General features: G+C 50.1%; 1 protein-coding gene across 6 annotated transcripts in view; it reads right to left on the bottom strand.

Moving 5' to 3' along the window:
* The window catches only part of CAMKK2 (calcium/calmodulin dependent protein kinase kinase 2), a 51158-nt gene continuing 31848 nt past the window's right edge, over window positions 217-19526 (bottom strand). For 3 of the 6 annotated variants that reach the window (XM_018061264.1, XM_018061265.1, XM_018061266.1), the window contains 10 exons: window positions 15037-15058; window positions 14820-14908; window positions 13542-13741; window positions 12840-12893; window positions 9974-10047; window positions 9800-9887; window positions 8575-8703; window positions 3860-3960; window positions 3296-3338; window positions 217-545 (listed from right to left, as the gene is read on the bottom strand). In XM_018061264.1, the coding sequence (XP_017916753.1) occupies window positions 381-545; window positions 3296-3338; window positions 3860-3960; window positions 8575-8703; window positions 9800-9887; window positions 9974-10047; window positions 12840-12893; window positions 13542-13741; window positions 14820-14908; window positions 15037-15058 (965 nt within the window). In that variant the 3' untranslated portion in view covers window positions 217-380. The remainder of the gene's footprint in view (window positions 546-3295; window positions 3339-3859; window positions 3961-8574; window positions 8704-9799; window positions 9888-9973; window positions 10048-12839; window positions 12894-13541; window positions 13742-14819; window positions 14909-15036; window positions 15059-19526) is intronic. The other 3 variants (XM_018061267.1, XM_018061268.1, XM_018061269.1) reach the window with 3 other exon arrangements.

Raw genomic sequence — 19526 nt, forward strand, 5'->3', positions numbered from 1 at the left:
TCTTCCCGACGTTCAAACCTCACACACACTCACTTGGTATCTCTTGACACCATTCTGAGTTCACAAGGGAGATTTTTGGCATAAAAACGTCTTAAAAAGCAATTGTCCCCCAATGCACGTGGCTTTGGGTCTGCAACTCCTCACACCCGCCCATTCAGCCAGCCAGCGGCCAAAGTCGATGTCATGGAGTCGTCTCGTCTTTTTTTTTTTTTTTGTCCCCTTTAAAATAAGAAAGAAATCAAACAAACCAAAAACAAAACAACCAGAGATGACTGTCAAGGCTCTACACACGTGCTCGGTTTCCCGTAGGACATGCTGCTATGGAAACACAGGGCGCCGCCAGCAGAAGTGAGACGCGCATGCGCAGTCGCGGTCCGGCGCTACTCCATCACCTCGTCCGGACGCGCAGGATGAGTGTGCTCTAGGGAGCTGGGGCCTGGGAATCCCCAACTCTCCACGCCAGGGCCGCCTTTCATGAGAGCACTTCCTCCTCCCCTACGGGGGCCGGTTCGGGGCCCTGGAGGCTGTCTTCGCTGCCTTGCTTCCTGCTCACCGAACAAAAAAACCCACATTAAGTCCTGGGGCAATGCGGGCAGGGACCTGAACCAATGTCTCTGGCAGTCCTGCACTGCCTGGACCATTATTTACTTGTTTTTAGAGTCTCTCCCCATTTTTTTGCTTATGTGAAAGTTTCAGAGGAGACCTTGCATCCCTTTGGTAAACGGAAAACCAGCATCATGTGCCAAAAATAGCAAGGAATGTAAACTATAAACATAGATACGAACCTATGGGCTGACACCTGAAACCATAGCACAGGTCATATGGGCTCCACACTGGCGCCTGTTCACAGAGAATTTAGGCATCTTCGCTCCCCCAGCTTTAGGCTCTAAGCTCCTGCAGGGCAGGAACCGTACTGTCTTCAGTCTCCAGGTGTGTTTCGTGAGGGACACGAACAGGACCACCCGACTTGGCCTGGCACAAAGCCAGCCTAAAGGACATGGTTGTCAACAGAAATGTGCTGAGCACACAGGCCCAAGGGATGGCTCCAACAGAGAGAAGGGCCCTCATCTTGGCAATGTGTGACCAGAGCAGAAGAGACTAGGTTGGTGGGAAGTGTCCCCATGTTCCCAAGAGGCCATACCCTGAAGTGCCCCCAGCTAGAGCTGCCTGGGGTGACGGATGTGGGCTGCATGATGGGAAATGTGAGGGAAAGTCCCTAAGGAGAGGCCCAAACCCTTTACCAACATTAAGCAAAGAATGCCTGTCCTAAGGAGAGCCACTGGGCTTGCCACACAGAACTGGTATCTACTGCGTGCCTTTGGGCAGAAGGGGAACTGCCCTGTACATGAGGCAAGGGCATGATGTCCGTACATTCCTAGGAAGAAATTCCTCTTTGTTTAAAAATCACACACACTGGTTATTATGTTTCTGCCAAAGAAGAGAGGGTCAAGTCTCTGGGGAGGAGAGATGTAATTGGATATCCAGGGAGGCCCAACAGCTGTCTACTCACACCAGCTCATCTCACTACTTACGGGCCATGGGCCCAAGGCCTCCAAAGACTGCCTAAGCCCTCCAAAGACTGCCTAAGCCCTAACAGCTCCAGAGTGCTGGACCACTGGGACAAGCAAAAGCATCCACCCGTGGGCTAAGGGCAAGGGCAGGTAATCCCCAGGTGCTTCTGGGACGGAGATGAGGGAAGAGAGAGGCAGTAAGGTCTTTTGGGCCAATCTCAGTCTTTGGTGTCCTGCAACTTTGATCTCATTAAAAACAGAAGATGAAATAAACAGACTTGCACAAAAAAGGAGGCAAACCGTAAAAGAGGTTGAGAAGAGAAGGGACAAGTACAGGCCAGCGCATTAGGCTTCAACCTGTGACCCTGTAAGGCTCACACCGTAAGTGGGGCCACCTCATCTCGTGGCTGTAGAGACACCTGAGAACACTGTGGCAGGGACGGAGGCAGCCTTCCCAGGCTGTCCATGATCGGTTCTGAGGGCTAACTGCCATTTTCCCTGCTCTGGAAGAGCATAAATGATCCACAGATGGTCTTCCTACGTTACTGTATGAGCACCTGGCTCCTATGGTGGCCAAGAAATTTCATCTCATAAGCCAACTCCTAGCAAACAAATGCTGCTTGCACAGGCATCATTCAGGGCAGCATTATTCATGCGTGACAGTCCCCAAAGTGGAAAATGTATTCATCACCGAATGAATGGAGCAACAAAGTGTGGGTATATCCAAACAATGGAATATGGTCGAGCCACAAAAAGGAAAGAGGTTCTGACACATGCTGCACCACAGATGAACCTCAGAAACATTAGGCTGAGCGAAAGAAGCCAGACACAAAGGCCACAGACTGATTCCATTTATATGAAATGTCCAGAATATGTAAGTCTATAGAAACTGCAAGTAGCCTCGTGCTGGCTGGGGGATGGGGGAGTTGGGTGGTGAGAAATGAGGGTACAGAGTTTCTTCTTGAGCTAATGAAAATATTCTAAAACTGAATATATTAAACTCTATTGAGTTATATACTTTAAATGGGTGAAGTATATGGTATGTGACTTATAGCTCAACACAGCAGCTTTTGAGACTTAGAAATGATTGCCTGGAGCTCCCAACTGAGAATGAGGTGGTGAGATGGGCTCGGTGGGGAGAGTCCCAGGACTGCTATCCTGTCACAGGCACGGGGTGGGGAATGATCATCCTGTCATCTCAGGCTTGCAGGGACAGAAATGCTCCTCTGTCCTGGGAGGTGCTGGAATGGCTAAGCTGAGCATGTGTTTGGAAGAGGATGGCGGACTCGGGGGAATAGGTCTGGATCCTCCTCCGAACCAGGGGAGCTTTCACACTCATTTGCAACAGGCTGAACGAGGACTTATTTTCTAGGTCTTAACCCATCAGAGAAGAAGGGGAGGATGCTGGAGAGCCCCGGGCAGGGAGCCCCCGAGCACAGCATGCCTGCTCTAGGCTCTGACCACCAGCCCAGATCAGGGGCGGCCTCGGCCCATGACATAGCTTCAAGGCCGTTGACGTGCACCGAGCCTAGGTGGGTGCCAGACTAGGTCTAAGACCCGGGTGAGTTCACAGGCATTCCGGGTGGAGCGCCATGCACCCGCAGCCCCAGCCCACATGCACGACCCACCACCGGGTCCAAGCCCCTGGATGCCCCGTTTTCCTCCTGGGTCTGGAGGCCCCGGGCTGGATGGAAGGTCCGCCTGGATGCAGATGCCCCGTGCTCTGCAGCTGCCCCCGCCCCCAGGCCCCGGCAGAGGCGAAGGCACAGGCAGGCAGGCGTTACCTTGGGCTCAGACAGGGGCTCACACTCCCTGGTTGGTTTTTTGCTGGAATCGCCAGAGGGGAGGGAAAAGGGAAGTGAGAAGGGACACTTGGCACTCATGGCATGCCTGTCCCCCAACCCCCAGAGACACTCAGACCCCAAACACCAGCTTCACGGAGCTGTTGCCAGGGTGGTCAGGAGCAGGACACCACCCCTCACTGTGAGACGTTTTGGTGGGGGGTGGTCCCATGAGTGAGACTGGCCTTGCTCACTCATCATGGGGCCACAATCCCACCATCAAGCATGCACGCTCTGGGGTCTAACAGCCTGATAATCAACCATTCTCCCACCCCTGTTAAAGTGCATGTACCCCCAGAGAAAGGTAAAAGTTCCCTGTGGATTGGCTGTCAGTCAAGGAGGCGGGCTGGATCCAGGGTTGGGGAGAAACCAAAGCCAGCAGCTTTGCTCTGACTTCCCCAGAGAGCCTGGCCGGGCTGATCTGAGTCTGGACACCACTGCTGAGAGAATGGGCCCAGAGATGGTGGGGCAGGGCGGCCTCTAGCTCCCCACCCCGGGGAAACTCACCTGAGCAGGTTTCCAGGCGCTGACAAGGAACGCTCCTCCCGCCGGCTGCCCTCAAACGGGTTCCCAAAGGAACGTTTTCGTATCATGGTCTTCACCAGGATCTGGAAAGGAGAGGAGGCGGCTCAGCAACCTGGGGGTGGGGGGACTCCAGGCAACAGCCTCCCTCGTGCCATAGCACAAGTCTCCCATCTTCTTCCCTTCCCCTCCCCTCATTCCCACTGCTCCCCCCACCCCAGCACACACACACCCTGCCCCCTGCCAGTTCCCAGGACTGATTGCTGATGGCGAGCCTTTGAGAAACATCCACCCAGGATACAGGAACCAAAGCCAGCACCAAGTCTCACGGGCCCACCAGAATCTTCCACGGCTCCCTGGTTGTCAACAAGGTCTAAACTCCTCAGTCTGACATCCAGAGCCTGTCACAGTCTAGTCTCAGCCTACCCAATTGCAGGAGGGCTGGCCTGCACAGTTTGTCCAGTATCCATGGTACCATCTGTCTCACCTGAGCCATCGCTGGACAGGCCCTCCTGGCCCGTCAACCTGTCTCCTCTTCAAGGCGAGGCTTTTACTGGCGGTGAAAGCTGTCTACAACCACCCCAACAGGCAACCAATTACTGCTTCCCAGGTATAATCTGAGAGGGAGGGGGATCACTGCACTTTTAATTTAAATGTAATTCACACAGCTTAAAATTCACCACTTTAAAGTGTACAGTTCAATGGTTTTTAGTATATTCACATCACCACTATCTAATTTCAGAACATTTACATCACCGCCAAGAGAAATCCAGTACCCATTAGCAGCCACCCCCATTCCTCTTCCTCAGTCCCTGGCAACCACCAATCCACTTTCTGTCTCTATGGGTTTGGCTTTTCTCATTTTGTATAAATGGAATCATTCAGTATGTAGCCTCTGGGGTCTGGCTTCTTTTACTTAGCAAGCATGATGTTTTCAAGGTCCACCATGTTACATTGCTTTATTCCTTTTTATGACCTGGTAAAAATCCTTTGTGTGGATATACCATATTTGCTTCTTTGTTCATCCATTGGTGGATATTTGGGCCATTTCCACTTTGGGGCTGTTGTGACTAATGCTACTATGTACATCTGTGTACAAGAGTTTGTATGGACATACTTTCCACACAAAATGTTTTCATTTCTCTTGGGTGTACACCTAGGAGTGGAATTCTTAGATCATCTGATAACTCTCTCTGTAGCATTTTAAGGAGCTGCCCATCTATCTTCTACCATGGCTGCACCATTCTACAGTCCCAGGAACAATACAAAAGGGTACCAGTTCCTCGGGCGGGGGGGGTACATTTTTGTTCAGGATGAGAAGCTTTGGTCCCAGTCTAAGGAGCTGAGGAGACATCCCAGGATACGGAGGGTGGCCCAGCCACAAGTTGGTGTGATGTGAGGGTAAGAGAGGTCAGAGGTCCTGAAAGCCCTTCTAATCCTGAGAGGTGCTGGTAGTCAGCCTGTCCACGGCCGTGAGATGGAACTCTTTGGTGTCCCCCACCCCGCCCACCAGGAGACAGGGTTTGCAGCTTGGTTGGGAAACACATGCCGGAGGAGGGGATCTTTGGGGAAAGGGTCACTATCCCTCTATCATGCCCCTCAGCCACTGCTCAGCTTCCCTCCTCTGCCTCCCAGTCTGCCCCTCAGGGCATCCTTTCTTTTTTTAAAAAAAAGTTAATTTGGCTGCATCGGAGCTTTAGTTGTGGCTCAAGAGGGTCTTCACTGCATCATGTGGGATTGTTTGTTGTAGTGCACAGACTCTCTAGTTGGGGTGCTCGGGCTCCAAAGCATGTGGGCTCAGTAGTTAGAGTGCAAGGGCTTAGCTGCAGAAGCATGTGGGATCTTAGTTCCCTGACAAAGGACTGAACCCATGTCCCTTGCACTGCAAGGCAGATTCTTAACCCCTGGACCATCAGGGAAGTCTCTCGCCCTGTCCTTTCTGAAACCCATATCTGATTCCCTCCCGCCCTCACTTGGTATCTCTCACCCCTATGAGTTTGGAACTTAACCTGTTACGGGCCACAGAGCCATGGAAGGTTTATGGTGATGCTTTTGGCTGCTGTCGTTCATGAAAGAATTTTCAAAGAAGTGGCCTCAACACCTGTAAGGCTCTGGCCTCCCTTCCAAGTAAAGTATGATGTCTCTTCAAGCTGTTTCATATACTAAGCCTCTGGACTCTTTTAGAAAAGATTTTCATGCTAAAAGAGTAGGGGGAAGTGTTTTTAAAAACCACTGATTTACTAAAAGGTGGAAACCACCAAATGTACATCAACTGATGAATAGATAAAATATGCTCTATCCCTACAATGGAACACTATTTAGCCCTAAAAAGGAATGACTGGGTACAATGTGGATGAATCTTGAAAACATTATGTTGAGTGAAAGAAACCAGACACAAAAGGCCACTTACTGTACGATTCCATTTATATGAAATGTCCAGAATAGGCAAACCTATAGAAACAGGGAATATTGACTAGTAGATGCCAGGGGTTGGGGGTGGTTGGGGAGGGAAGAGTGACTGACTGTCAACAGGTATGGGGTTTCTCTTGGGGATGATGAAAATGTTCCAGAACTAGAGACGTGACGGTTGCACAATACTGTAAATGTATTAAATGCCACTGTATTGTTCACTTCAGAATGGTTAATTTTATATTACAAGAATTTGACCTCAATTTAAAGAAAGAAAAGAAAAATGCTGAGATAAGAGAATGAAGGCCATGCCCCTTGACAAGCATGCATGGTGCCTCCCTTGCCAAGGCCCAGCTCTGTGGTTCCTGGAACATTTGGACCTGTTTTGCTCCCTCAGTGAGCCTCGCCAGCCCTCAGGACCCAGCAGAAGGGGCTCCTACCCTGCAAAGCCTCCCAGTCCCGTTCCTCTCCCTGCTGGCCTGTCACGGTGTGGACACTCAGTGTGTGATGGCACCAGAGGGTGATTCTTTCTTTCCAGGTTCATCTTCCTCAAGAGGCCAGAAGCCCTATGAGGGCTGGCACTGTCCCGTGCTCATCTCTGTAACCTCATGCCTGGCACACACAGCTGAAGCCCCCAGGGCCTCCTTGTCCCCCCAAATTCAGTCTCCACATGGGACCTTCCTAAGGCCAACAGTGACCATGCCACTCCCCTGAATCAAATCCTGCAGGTGCTTCCCACACTTCTGGGACCAAGATTTAAATTTCAGCTGTGGCCTCAGGACTTGTGTGCTCTGGTCCCACCTCCTATCCAGCCTTATGCCACCCTCACTCCACCTCCTTTGCCCTGTTTCAGCTGCCTTGACTTTCTTAAGGTTCCTCGTGAGCCTAGCCGCCTCCCAACAGAGGGTCGCTGCATTTGCTGCTCCCTTTTCAGGAACACCCCACCCTTTACCCTCTCGGCCTGAACACCCTGCCATCCTCTTAGCACATGCCTTCCAGGAGGCTCTCTCCAACCCATCACCTGGCCGCATCCCCGCTAGGAGGTTCCCCTCTCTGCCTCTCTGTTACTTGCACATTTACTTGTTGGTTCTTTGCCCAACATCTGCACGCACCATCTTGGTTTTATTCACCTCTGTATTCCCCACTCCCACCACAGGGCTGAGACACCACTCACTGTTCAAGAAGTGTTTCCTGAATAATCAATGCCTATTTCAGACCTCTAGGATCAGACGCCTTCTCCCAAGAATATTCACAACCAGGAACGGAATAACCCACGGCGGGTGCTGGGAGCTCGACCTCAGCTACCTTCCCCACCACGGGCTCAGGACATGGGTGTGGTGGGCAGACAAGAAGGAGTGGGTGGGTGTTCAACAGTGAAGATCATGCAGAGGCCCCTGGTGGGGGAGGAGGATATGAATAGATCCCCCAGGGCTCAGGTTCTAGAGGGAGAGAGAGTGTGGGGAAGCAGAGGGCGAGGTGCAAAGCTGGGAGCAAAGGAGCCAGCACTGGGGCTCCTAAGGTCACTCGAGGCTGGACGCAGTATCTGGTCTCCCCACAGAGCCCTGGGCCCTGCCTGCTGGAGCTGGTGCGAACTGAACACACCCAGGACTCCCAAGGTGGCCATGGTGAGGCAGCCCACTCGATTCCTCCCCTAGGACTGTTCCCCAACCCCCAGCCCCCTGAGGGTCTCCCTCCTGGAGTCAGACACCCTCTGGGCACAGCCTTGGCAAGTGGGTGATTCTCTGAGTCTCCAAGGTAATTCTCTAGCTTCATCTTCCTGGCTCAGGACCCAAATTTAAGCACCCACCTCTAGGAGCTGGGAAGAGTCACCCTGGCAGTTGCCCACACTGCAGAGATGGGACGAGCTAAGCCGTCTGCTCTGGGGACAGGAGACCCAGTCAGGGGGTAGCCCCTCTTAAGAGACCTTGGCTCCAGCTCCCCCCAGGCACCTGCCCTGATCCTTCTAAAGCTCCTCCTTCTCCCCTGAACACGCTCTGAAAGCAGGAATTCCACAAGAGGCAGAACAATCCTTAGAGAGGGGCTACCCTGTTTAAGTGACCTGGGTCACAGCTGCAGAGAGAACTCACGCTAGAAGTTGCAGGGGGCACCTGGCCTGCTAGGTGACCAAGGCCCAGGGGCTGGGAGCTGTGGGTGAGGGGCAGACCCGGCCAATCCGTGACTCTCAGGCCCAACACCTGTTCTCAGTTGCCCGCCCGTGTCCTGGTTCGTCCCTGCCAGGCCGCCTGTGGCTCTCTGGCCCTGCTCTTGAGCAGCGGTTCATCCTGCCTTACCACGGTTGCCAGGCTGGGAATGTGTTTGACCGAATTCTCGACCTCCTCTTCGGTCACCTCGACCAGCGTGCAGTTCTCGTCCTCTGATGGCAGCGGCTCCGCCCCATGCCTCGTGACCCAGGGGTGCAGCTTCAACGAAGGACAGGAGGGGTGAGGGGCCGTTGCCACTGGCTCCCAGAGACCCTGCCTGTGAGCAGAGCCAGGGAGGGAACGCGGGAGGGGAGAGCCAGTGGCCTGAGGTCAGGGATGCAAGAGAGCAGGCAAGCCAGGCAGAAGGTGGGGGTGAGCCAGGTGGGAGGAAACATGAAATAGACGGAGGGAGGGAGCCACGAGGCCAGAATGTGAGCCGGACCGGATTCTCCATCTCGCCCCGTGTCTTGGCAGAAGGGCCTGGAATTTGCCATCTGCCTTGCATGGTTGTCCAAGGAGCACCCATCACTCCTCTGCAACTCTCTCTGATGCCTGGAAGGCTCAGCTCAGAGCAGGCAGCATCCTTCCCATTTTACAGAAAGGGAAACTGAGGCTCGGGGTGGCACAGGGAGGCCACTGAGAAGAACACAATCAGGAGGGGACTTTGGCAGAGGTCTGCCCCCCAACTACGTGCCCCTTGGATCCAAGCCTTTATCTGTAACCTTTTGGGCTGCCCCCTCTTCAACTGCTAACTGCTTAGCTGAGGTGCCTAGTTCCTGAAGGAAACTCTAGATTTCTGAAAGGTCCATGTGTGTGTACATGGCTGCAAGGGATCAGTAGGGATCTTATCTAATGCTGTTCTTGCAACATAGCGGAATTCAGCAGGCCAGGGCCAGAGGTAGATGGTCAAATTGCTCACTAACTTCCTCTCACACCCATTGTATTTTCTCAAAGGGATAGGAAGCATCAAGGAAAAGACCCCAAGATTTCAGCAGCCACAATGGAGCATACAGAGACTCTGGTCTGGTCTGGGGAGGTGGAGGCCATCAGTTCACGCCAAGTGGAGCGAGTGCTAGTTGCCTGGCTGGTAGCAGATCCCACTTCCATAATCACAGTTAACACAAGTCCCAAATCCTCCCCCACCAGCTTCCAGCATCCCAGAGGCCACAGGGCATGGGAGGGCAGTGGTGCAGAAGAGGGTGTGGCGCTGTAAACAGAGGAATGTGGGGCCTGACCGAGGCAGGGTTGAGCCAAAAATCCCAAGCCGAGGAGATAGGCTGAGCCCCTGGCACATACCCCAAGGGGCAGCAGATACCTTGATCTCTGGCACCACAATCCTCGACTCAGGGTTCTTGTCCAACATGCGCGTGATCAGGTCCTTCAAATCCTCGGCTATATCAGGCCTGGCGGGAGGAGATACATCAAGGGTGGGAGACGTCACCAAGGGCTCGGAGAAGGTAGCGACTTGCGGTACACGAAGGATACTCACTGATCTGGAAATTCCAGGGCCTGACTCTTGATCTTACTGTGTAAACACATGATCCGCTCGTCCATGAACGGGCACTGCAAAGAGAGGTCAGGGACAGAGCAGCCTCAAGGGCTGGCACAGCTGTCCTTCAAGGGTGGACGGCACTCCACATGGGTCACAGCAGAGAAAGAAACAGCCCAGCAGCCCAGCCCAGGGAGGAAGCAGTTCCCATTCCCCAGAGATCTGAAAAGACCAGGAGTATCTTTCCAGAAGGGTTAGAGCCTTCCTAACTACACTGGCTTTCCTCTGTAGCTGTGCGTTAATTTACCTACATAAAATGTTAGTCGCTCAGTCGTGTCTGACTCTTTTTGACCCCATGGACCATAGCCCGCCAGGCTCCTCTGTCCATGGAATTCTCCAGGCAAGAATACTGGAGTGGGTAGCCATTCCCTTCTTCAGAGGATCTTCCTGACCTAGGAACTGCACCTGGGGCTCTCCCATTGCAGGCAGATTCTTTACCATCTGAGCCATCAGGGAAGACCATAAAGCAAAGACCGAAAGCAAACACTGACTTCACCCACCTGCCCTGTGAACATTAATAATACAAAGAACAACACAAAAGACAAAGCAGCAGTAGCTGTGATTGATGAGGGCTCAGCCTGGGCCAGGCATTGTACTGAGGTTTCTCAGGACCAACATCTCATTTGGCTGTTACCTCTGCCTAGAATGGGCTTCCCTGGTGGCTCAGAGGTTAAAGCATCTGCCTGCATTGCAGGAGACCTGGGTTCGATCCCTGGGTGGGGAAGATCCCCTGGAAAAGGAAATGGCAATTGCCTGGAGAATCCCATAGACTGAGGAGCCTGGTGGCTACAGTACATGGGGTCCCAAAGAGTCGGACACAACTGAGCGACTTCACTTTCACTTTCTGCCTGGAATGTTCTTCACACCAGTATGTGCATGGCTTGTTTTCTTCCATCATTTAGGTGTCTGATCAAAGCTCAACCTCTCAGGGAGGTCTTCCAGAGCTCCTGTCTAAAATGGACACCCACTCCACCTCCATATGATTTCTCACCATCGCATGTCCCCTCCTGACATTATATTCCATATACATTGGGGAGATTTCCCTGGTGGTCAGTGGTTAGGATTCTGTGTTCCCACTGCTAGGGACAAAGGTTCAATCCCTGATTGGGGAACTAAGATCCCACATGCCACATGGTATGGCCAAAACATAAAACCATATGGATTTATTCACTGTTTAATTCCTGCAGGGGAATGTCAGCTCCAAGAGGGCATGGATTTTTGTCTGTCTTGCTCACTGCTGACACCCAGTGCCCAAGAACATTCCTGGCACAAAGTAGGGGCTCAATAAATATCTGTTGAATTAATGAATGCTTGAATTATTTCTGCTGATCCTCTCAGAAGCCATAAAAAATAGTAAATACTGGACTTCCGCGGTGGTCCAGTGGTTAAGAATCTGCCTGCTAATGCAGCAGACCCAGGTTCCATACCTGGTCCAAGAAGATCCCACATGCCACAGGGGAACTAAACCTGTGAGTCCCAACTACTGAGCCTGCACTCTAGAGAAGGCGTACTGCAACTACGGAGCCCACGTGACACAGCTGGAGAGAAGCTCCCACTCACCGCAACTAGAGAAAACCTGCGCACAGCAACGAAGACCCCGTGCAGCCAAAAATGAGTAAATAAATAAATACTTTTAAAAACAGTAAATATTACTCTCATTTTACAGGAGAGAGAAAACAGAAGCTCAGAGAGGTGCTATGTCCTAGGAAGCATGAAACTGGGATTTAAGCCTAGACTCTACCCTGAAGCCTGTTCACACACCACCTCCTGGGTGACAAGGCGATCTTCTCACAGAGGGAAGGGCCTGACCCAGAAGGAGCTCAGGGATTGTTTTGGAAAAAGAAACCTTTAAGCGGGGTGCTCAAAAGGCTGCAAAAGGTCACAGAAAGTGACCTTGTCTACTCCTGTCCAAGGAAAATGATGCCATGAGAAACAATAACTTGAGATGTCAGGGTTGCACAGGTGCATCCATGTGACAACTCATCAGAGTACACTTTTAACATCTGTAGATTCCCTGATGTGTACATTTTAGCCCAAAAGAAGAAAGCCACAGATAGTGAGCTCTGGCTAATGACTGCACTCTGAAGCATATGTAAGAAGGTATAATTCTTACAACTTGACTACAGGATTGAAAATTTTCTAATCAAATGTTGGGTTGTGGGGAGGAGATTATAAACTTTACTTCTTCACGGGATCAGTTTCTTAAGCTTTTCTCAACAGGAGCATAAGCTCAGGAGAAGGAATAATTCTCATCTTTACTGCTCACATAATCAGTCTGAACTTTAGAATTAAAAATAGAAGCCCCTAAATACGAGTAATATAAAAATAATAAAAGAGCAACAAAATGAAGACAAACAGCACTCCCTAAATCAATAATGCCAAATGTTTTAAATTCCATTCCAATTCTATTCTTCCAACAACAGCTTCTAGGAACACTGTTGAGAAGAACATCAAAGCAGTACCAGGCTCAGAAAGAAAGATTGCAGTTATTGATTAGTGATGCCTATCTCCTGTTTAGAAGTGGAAAGAGGTGCACATTTGCTGTCCTTGACCTAAATTCATCAACTGTATTTACAATTTCTAGAGCCTCTACCAAAACCCTGTTTTAGCAGGTTGTCTTTTCACAGATATGACTGTTATGTACAGCTATGTATATTTGGGAAGGCATACTTTTCCATATGCAGATCTAACTGTGGAAATAAAATGAAATAACTTTTAAATGAGTAAGTTCTATCTCCCTGCAAGGGTAACTATTAGTCCAAGGGAGCCACCCACAACACCCAGGACACAGGACACCCCACCTTACCTGGCCAAACACAAAGCAGTACAGTGTCACACCCATGGCCCAAACATCCAGTGCCTGCAAGAAAAAGAGAGCTCAGTGTGAGGGGGCAAGGGGCAGTAAAGGGCATAACCTTCTTTCACCTATCCAGGATCCAATCCTCCAGCTTTCCTTTGGGGAAGCAGCTCTTTTTGACTGCTCAGTCCATGGGAGTTTGAATGGGGCTGTTCCTGCCCATCAAACCCCACATCTCACTGAGCATATGATTCACGCCTGGCCAATGAAAGCAATACTTTCCCCAGGCAGTGTGATTAGCACATGACCCTAAACTGTCCAATCAGAGCAACACTTCGTCAGGCACAGTGATTGGTTAGAGGATGGGCATATGACCCACACTGGGCCAATTACAGCCAATCCTAGGATTTTCACTTGAGTCCTACAGAAAGAAAAATGCTCTTTTCCACTGAGGCTTGTAAACTGGTAGAAAGCAGCCCAGAGTCACTGATGATGTTCACCTGGGGAGGAAACCAATTCAGGAAAACAGCTGAGAGATGGAGAGACAGATTCCTCTTTGAACCTCTGAATCTAGCCAAGCCTGAGGCCAAAAGAACCCCACTCCTCATCCACAAATCACTCTTTAAGCCAGTGAGTTAGATTTTTGCCACTTACAACTGAAAGGACCCTAACACAGGCAGAATTGTACATCTCAGGCAGGTCCAAACCTACCTTCCCAGAGAAGATCTTCCGGGTTTCCGAGAGCGACTCAGGAGCCATGAAGGCCGGGGTGCCCACAGTGTTAGAGAGAAGGGCATCGCTGCCCTTGAACTCATTGCTCACACCAAAGTCCGCGATCTTGATGTGCCCATCTTCTCCCACCAGCAGGTTAGAAGGTTTGATGTCCCGGTGGATGATCTTCTGGTAGTGTACTGGGGGCAGAATGGGAGAGAGGGGACAGAGAATCCACACGAAGAGCTCCATGTGGCCCACATAGCCCAGAGACACAGGCAGGAGGCCCTCTGTTCTTCCAAGGTCCCAGGCCCTTCCCAGCCTTCCCCTCCCAAACCTGTGAAACACCCTCAGCTCTAAAAGTTAAAGGGAATGTCTAAGCAAGCTGTCCCATCCTCCAAAGTGAGGAGTGAAATACTGACTGCCAATAGTAATTGGTAATCACCTGCCATAGTTTAAGTCATGTGTGCATGGAGAGCTTTTGCTGAGCTTGGCTCCCAGCTAGAAGCCTTAAAACTTGTGACAGTCAAGCATGTTTTCATTTATTAAGGCCACCTCACAACCTGTTCACCAAACCAACAATGACTGGAGCAGGTCTGATTTGAAGTGTGAAACACAGCAGGATTGGGACTTGGCTAACGGTTCCTGCCTGGGTGTCCGCCCATGGGCAAGGACAACCCTACGATCTGGAAGACGCAACTGTGTTTCCGGGGTGATAATGATGATGATACTGGTAATAGGAGCAGCAGCTTCCTTTACTGAATGCCCAGTCTGGGCCCTCACCGTGTGTTAAGTGCTTCGCATTGACCCCATTTCAGTGTCACAACAATCCTGTGTAATAACAGGCAAAGGGTATGAGTCAAAATGTTTAACAACCAGTAGCAGAAAGGACACCCTGCCAATCAGAACATTGATGTCCTGGCTGATTTCAGACCTTGTGAGAGAGATTTTATTCCCATTTTACAGATGAGGAACTAAGGTTCCCGGAAGTTAACAAGATCCCAGGGTTGCTGGGAATAAGGGGTGATGCTAGGAAATTAACAGTGCCTGGTAGAAAGAACTGGATAAACAGTCACTAACACTATTGCTCTTAGTTTTTCTGTGTGGCCAGAAGAAGGGTTTCTGCTTGGAGCGGGTGTCGTCATAGCGCAGGCAATTCTGTTTCCTGCCCACCTCCCTGTGCTCCAGGAGGGAAGTAAGAAACCTTCCACTTTCCATCCACTATCTGGGATGGCTAACCACCCCCTGGGTGAGAGTCCTCCTGTGGGCCCCGCTTACAGTACTCGATGCCTTTGATTAGATCCTGGAAGTAGAAACGGGCCTGGTCTTCAGAGAGTGGTTTGAGGGTGGGCACTTCCATCACAGGCCTGAAAGGTCAACACACACATGAAAAGCAAAGCAGACACACCAGCCTTTGCCCCCTCCCACCACTTCATTCAGCTTTGCAGCTCAAGAAGCTTCGGGCCTCATACCTGCTGGGAATGGGGACACTCACCCTTGGTTGACCAGTTCAAACACTGTAGGATAGAGAAGGGGGTGAATGGTTACATTGGGAAAATGGAAATCCATCTTCCTCCCCTCCTCCCCAGCTCCCAACCACCCCTAGAAACACTAAGAAGCACTGAAACTAACATGGGGGGTGGGAGGGGAACAGTCCACTGAACCAAAACCACAGAAGGTTCTGCTTTTCTAAGTTCCCATCAGGAGGCTAGGGGTCAGAGATTTCTGGTGTCCCTGGGACCCCAGGCTGGCTATACATCTGGTCCTCAAAACAGCTGAGGACCCTCTGCCAGAGGAGACAAAGCAGGGAGACTGGCACAGGTGGGGACAGCCTCTCACTGTCTTCTCATACCTAGGTGGGAGGGGGTGGGAGGGGAGTCCCAGGGATACGACTGATGCTAAACTATGTCCTGTCACTCATCCACGTCCTGAGCCAAAGACCTGCCAAAGAACAGGTCTAAGGGGAAGCAACCCAAATGTGGATTTACGTGGACACAAAAGCAGCAGCCCTAGGGGTCTTCTGAACCCTAGCAAAGTTTCAGTTTAAGAAACAGCAAGAACAAATGTCAATGATCCCTCTCACATTTTCCAAGCTGCTAGGCTGTGTCAGGCTACGTAAACCAAAAATTGTCAGATAATGTTCCAGTTCTTTAGCACTCTGTGTCAGCTGGCGCTCCAACCTGTGACTTCGAATCAAATCAAGACTTGGAGCTAGAGGTGGGGATGGTGATCTCTCTGCCACCTCAAAGGCCAGCTGATTCTGTTCCTCCTAAACAGGGCCTTTCTTGACTCACTGCCTGCTATTGTGTATGTGGGATCCCCCACCCCACCATCAAGTATTAGATACACTACGTTCAGGGAATGCACAGGGTTTTTGTTGTCGGAGAGGGGCGGTATTTTTTGCATTTCTAAAAGTTGAGGAGAAATTTCAGAATATACAACTATTCTAACGTGCATGATTTAGTGGTATCTAGCAGTCTACTGCCTCCAGGGCAAGCATCGCCTCTATCTAATTCCAGCACATTTTCAGTCCCCTGAAAAGAAACACTGTGCCCACTAGTAGTCACTCCCCACACCCCGTCCCACAGCCCCTGGCAACCACTAATCTGCTTTCTGTTTCTATAGATTTGCCTATTCTGGACATGTCATATACATTGACTCATACAATATGTGACCCCTGGTAACATGCTTTTTCACTTAGCATGTTTTCAAAATTCATCCACATTGTAGCATGTATCAGTACTTTCCTCCTTTTAGTGGCTGTATAATATTCCATAGTATGGCTATGCTACATTTTGTTTACCTATTCATGAGCTGATGAACATTTGGGTTATTTCCACATTTTGGCTATTATGAATAATGCTGCTATGAACATTCATGCACAAGCATTCCTGCACAAGTGTTTATGTGTGGCTGTTTTCAATTCTTTGGGGGGTACCTAGGAGCAGAATTGCCAGGTCATGTGGCGTAGTTATTTTAATTTTGTTCTGCTTGAAAAGATATAACTGGGACTATGAAGCTGTACTTTAGGAAATGAAAAAAACAGCACAGTGGATTTCAAAGTCCCATGGAGGATGGTTTTCGAGTTTTCTGTTTTCTAGAAGCACACACTGGAGCTTCTTATGGACGAAAGGTGTTTCAAAGCTGTCCAAGGGCTGAGATGGCCAAGGGGAAAGAACCAGCTCCTCAGACAAAAAGAAGGCTTAAAGGTTCAGATCAGAAAAGGAACTTAACTCCCCCAGGGCCCCACCCTGTTTTCAGGTTCATCAACCGGCAATGGCCAAACCCAAGTTAGGGCAAATCTGCTGTGGCTTCAGGCTGTGGTTAGAAGCAAAGGCAATGGCTCTGAAGGTAAGTCTCCTACCAAGAGGAGCTCTGGGCCCCTCAGCTCCTGCTTTCCCACCTTGCAAACTTAACTTTCAAGAGCTGCTTCATGAATTTCAATGCTTCCTCCCAAGCACCAAAAGTTGGTTGGCATGAGGGAAGCTGGCCTGTTGAAACAGGTGTATTTTCAAGTTGCTCACAGTTTAACCCCTCCTGGGCCTGAGTGGCAGGTGAGAAGTTTTTAACCCCAAGAAATACTGATCATGTTCTCTACCCTTTGAGAGTCAGGCCTGCAGGTGCAGAACCCTTGCCGATATCTGCTAACTGGCTTCACACGCTGCCCACTCTGTCCTAGCCACACACAGCTATGGCTGGAAATGAAAAACTAAAGTATTGGGATTGTTTCAAAATCACTGGAATCAACACACCAAAACCACACGGTTCCTTCCCACTTTGCCACCTCAAGAAGTGAAAAACTGTCCATGAAGCTGCCTGGTCCAAATGGCTTATGCAACTCCTCTTTGAAGTTTGAGTCATGTTCTTTACATTCTCATTCAACTCCTCAGCTCAGTACCCTCCAAGGTGGACATGCTTGGCAGTCCAGTGGTTAAGAATCAGCCATGCAGTGCAGGGGATGCGGGTTCAATCCCCGGTCAGGGAACTAAGATCCCACGTGCTGTGAAGCAACTAAACCCAGGTACCACAACTAGAGAAGCCTGCACGCCACAACTAAGACCCATCACAGCCAAATAAATAAATATTAAAAAGAAAAAAAAATCCTCCAAGGGCCCCCTTCTCTCTCAAAGTAAAAGGCAAAGTCTTACAATGATGTGAAATGCCCTCTGCCATCTGGTTCCCAGGGTCCTGCACAGGTCTCACCTCCATGAGGCATCCCAGGAGCCACTGTTTCCCAAGCCTCCACCCTGAAACTCCTGATTACCCTGACCCTGCTCAGGTTAGCTTTTGTTCATGGTGCTGTCACCTTCAAGCTTCCCTGGTGGCTCAGCTCAGTAAAGAATCTGCCTGCAATGTGGAAGACCTGGGTTCAATCCCTGGGTTGGGAAGATCCCCTGGAGAAGGGAATGGCTACCCACTCCAGTATTCTGGCCTGGAGAATCCCATGGACTCTACAGTCCATGGGGTCACAAACAGTCGGACACGACTAAATAACTAAACACAGAGCAGAGCTGTCACCTCTGAACCCTACACCTAGTAATACTTAGGTGGAGTGTATCCATCTGCCCCCATCAGAGCACTAAAATGCCCTGAGGGTGTAGGGCCCGGGCTTGAGTTTCATTCCCGGAAGGGCTTAGATCAGTTCAGTTCAGTTCAGTCGCTCAGTCGTGTCCGACTCTTTGTGACCCCATGAGTCGCAGCACGCCAGGCCTCCCTGTCTATCACCAACTCCCGGAGTTCACTCAGACTCATGTCCATCGAGTCAGTGATGCCATCCAGCCATCTCATCCTCTGTCGTCCCCTTCTCCTCCTGCCCCCAATCCCTCCCAACATCAGAGTCTCGTCCAATGAATCAACTCTTCGCATGAGGTAGCCAAAGTACTGCAGTTTCAGCTTTAGCATCATTCCTTCCAAAGAAATCCCAGGGCTGATCTCCTTCAGAATGGACTGGTTGGATCTCCTTGCAGTCCAAGGGACTCTCAAGAGTCTTCTCCAACACCACAGTTCAAAAGCATCAATTCTTTGGCGCTCAGCTTTCTTCACAGTCCAACTCTCACATCCATACATGACTACTGGAAAAACCATAGCCTTGACTAGACGGACCTTAGTTGGCAAAGTAATGTCTCTGCTTTTCAATATGCTATCTAGGTTCGTCATAATTTTTCTTCCAAGGAGTAAGCGTCTTTTAATTTCATGGTTACAGTCATCATCTGCAGTGATTTTGGAGCCCCCAAAAATAAAGTCTGACACTGTTTCCACTGTTTCTCCATCTATTTCCCATGAAGTGATGGGACCAGATGCCATGATCTTTGTTTTCTGAATGTTTTCTGAAAGTTTAAGCCAACTTTCTCACTCTCCATTTTCACTTTCATCAAGAGGCTTTTTAGTTTTCCTCTTCACTTTCTGCCATAATGGTAGTGTCATCTGCATATCTGAGGTTATTGATATTTCTCCCGGCAATCTTGATTCCAGCTTGTGCTTCTTCCAGCCCAGCGTTTCTCATGATGTACTCTGCATATAAGTTAAATAAGCAGGGTGACAATATACAGCCTTGACGGACTCCTTTTCCTATTTGGAACCAGTCTGTAGTTCCATGTCCAGTTCTAACTGTTGCTTTCTGACCTGCATATAGGTTTCTCAAGAGGCAGGTCTGGTGGTCTGGTATTCTCATCTCTTTCAGAATTTTCCACAGTTTGTTGTGATCCACACAGTCAAAGGCTTTGGCAGAGTCAATAAAGCAGAAATAGATATTTTTCTGGAACCCTCTTGCTTTTTCCATGATCCAGCGGATGTTGGCAATTCGATCTCTGGTTCCTCTGCCTTTTCTAAAACCAGCTTGAACATCTGGAAGTTCACGGTTCACGTATTGCTGAAGCCTGGCTTGCAGAATTTTGAGCATTACTTTACTAGCGTGTGAGATGAGTGCAATTGTGAGGTAGTTTGAGCATTCTTTGGCATTGCCTTTCTTTGGGATTGGAATGAAAA

The sequence above is a fragment of the Capra hircus genome, chromosome 17 (genome assembly GCF_001704415.2).
Source record: "Capra hircus breed San Clemente chromosome 17, ASM170441v1, whole genome shotgun sequence".
In the NCBI taxonomy this organism is placed as follows: domain Eukaryota; kingdom Metazoa; phylum Chordata; class Mammalia; order Artiodactyla; family Bovidae; genus Capra; species Capra hircus.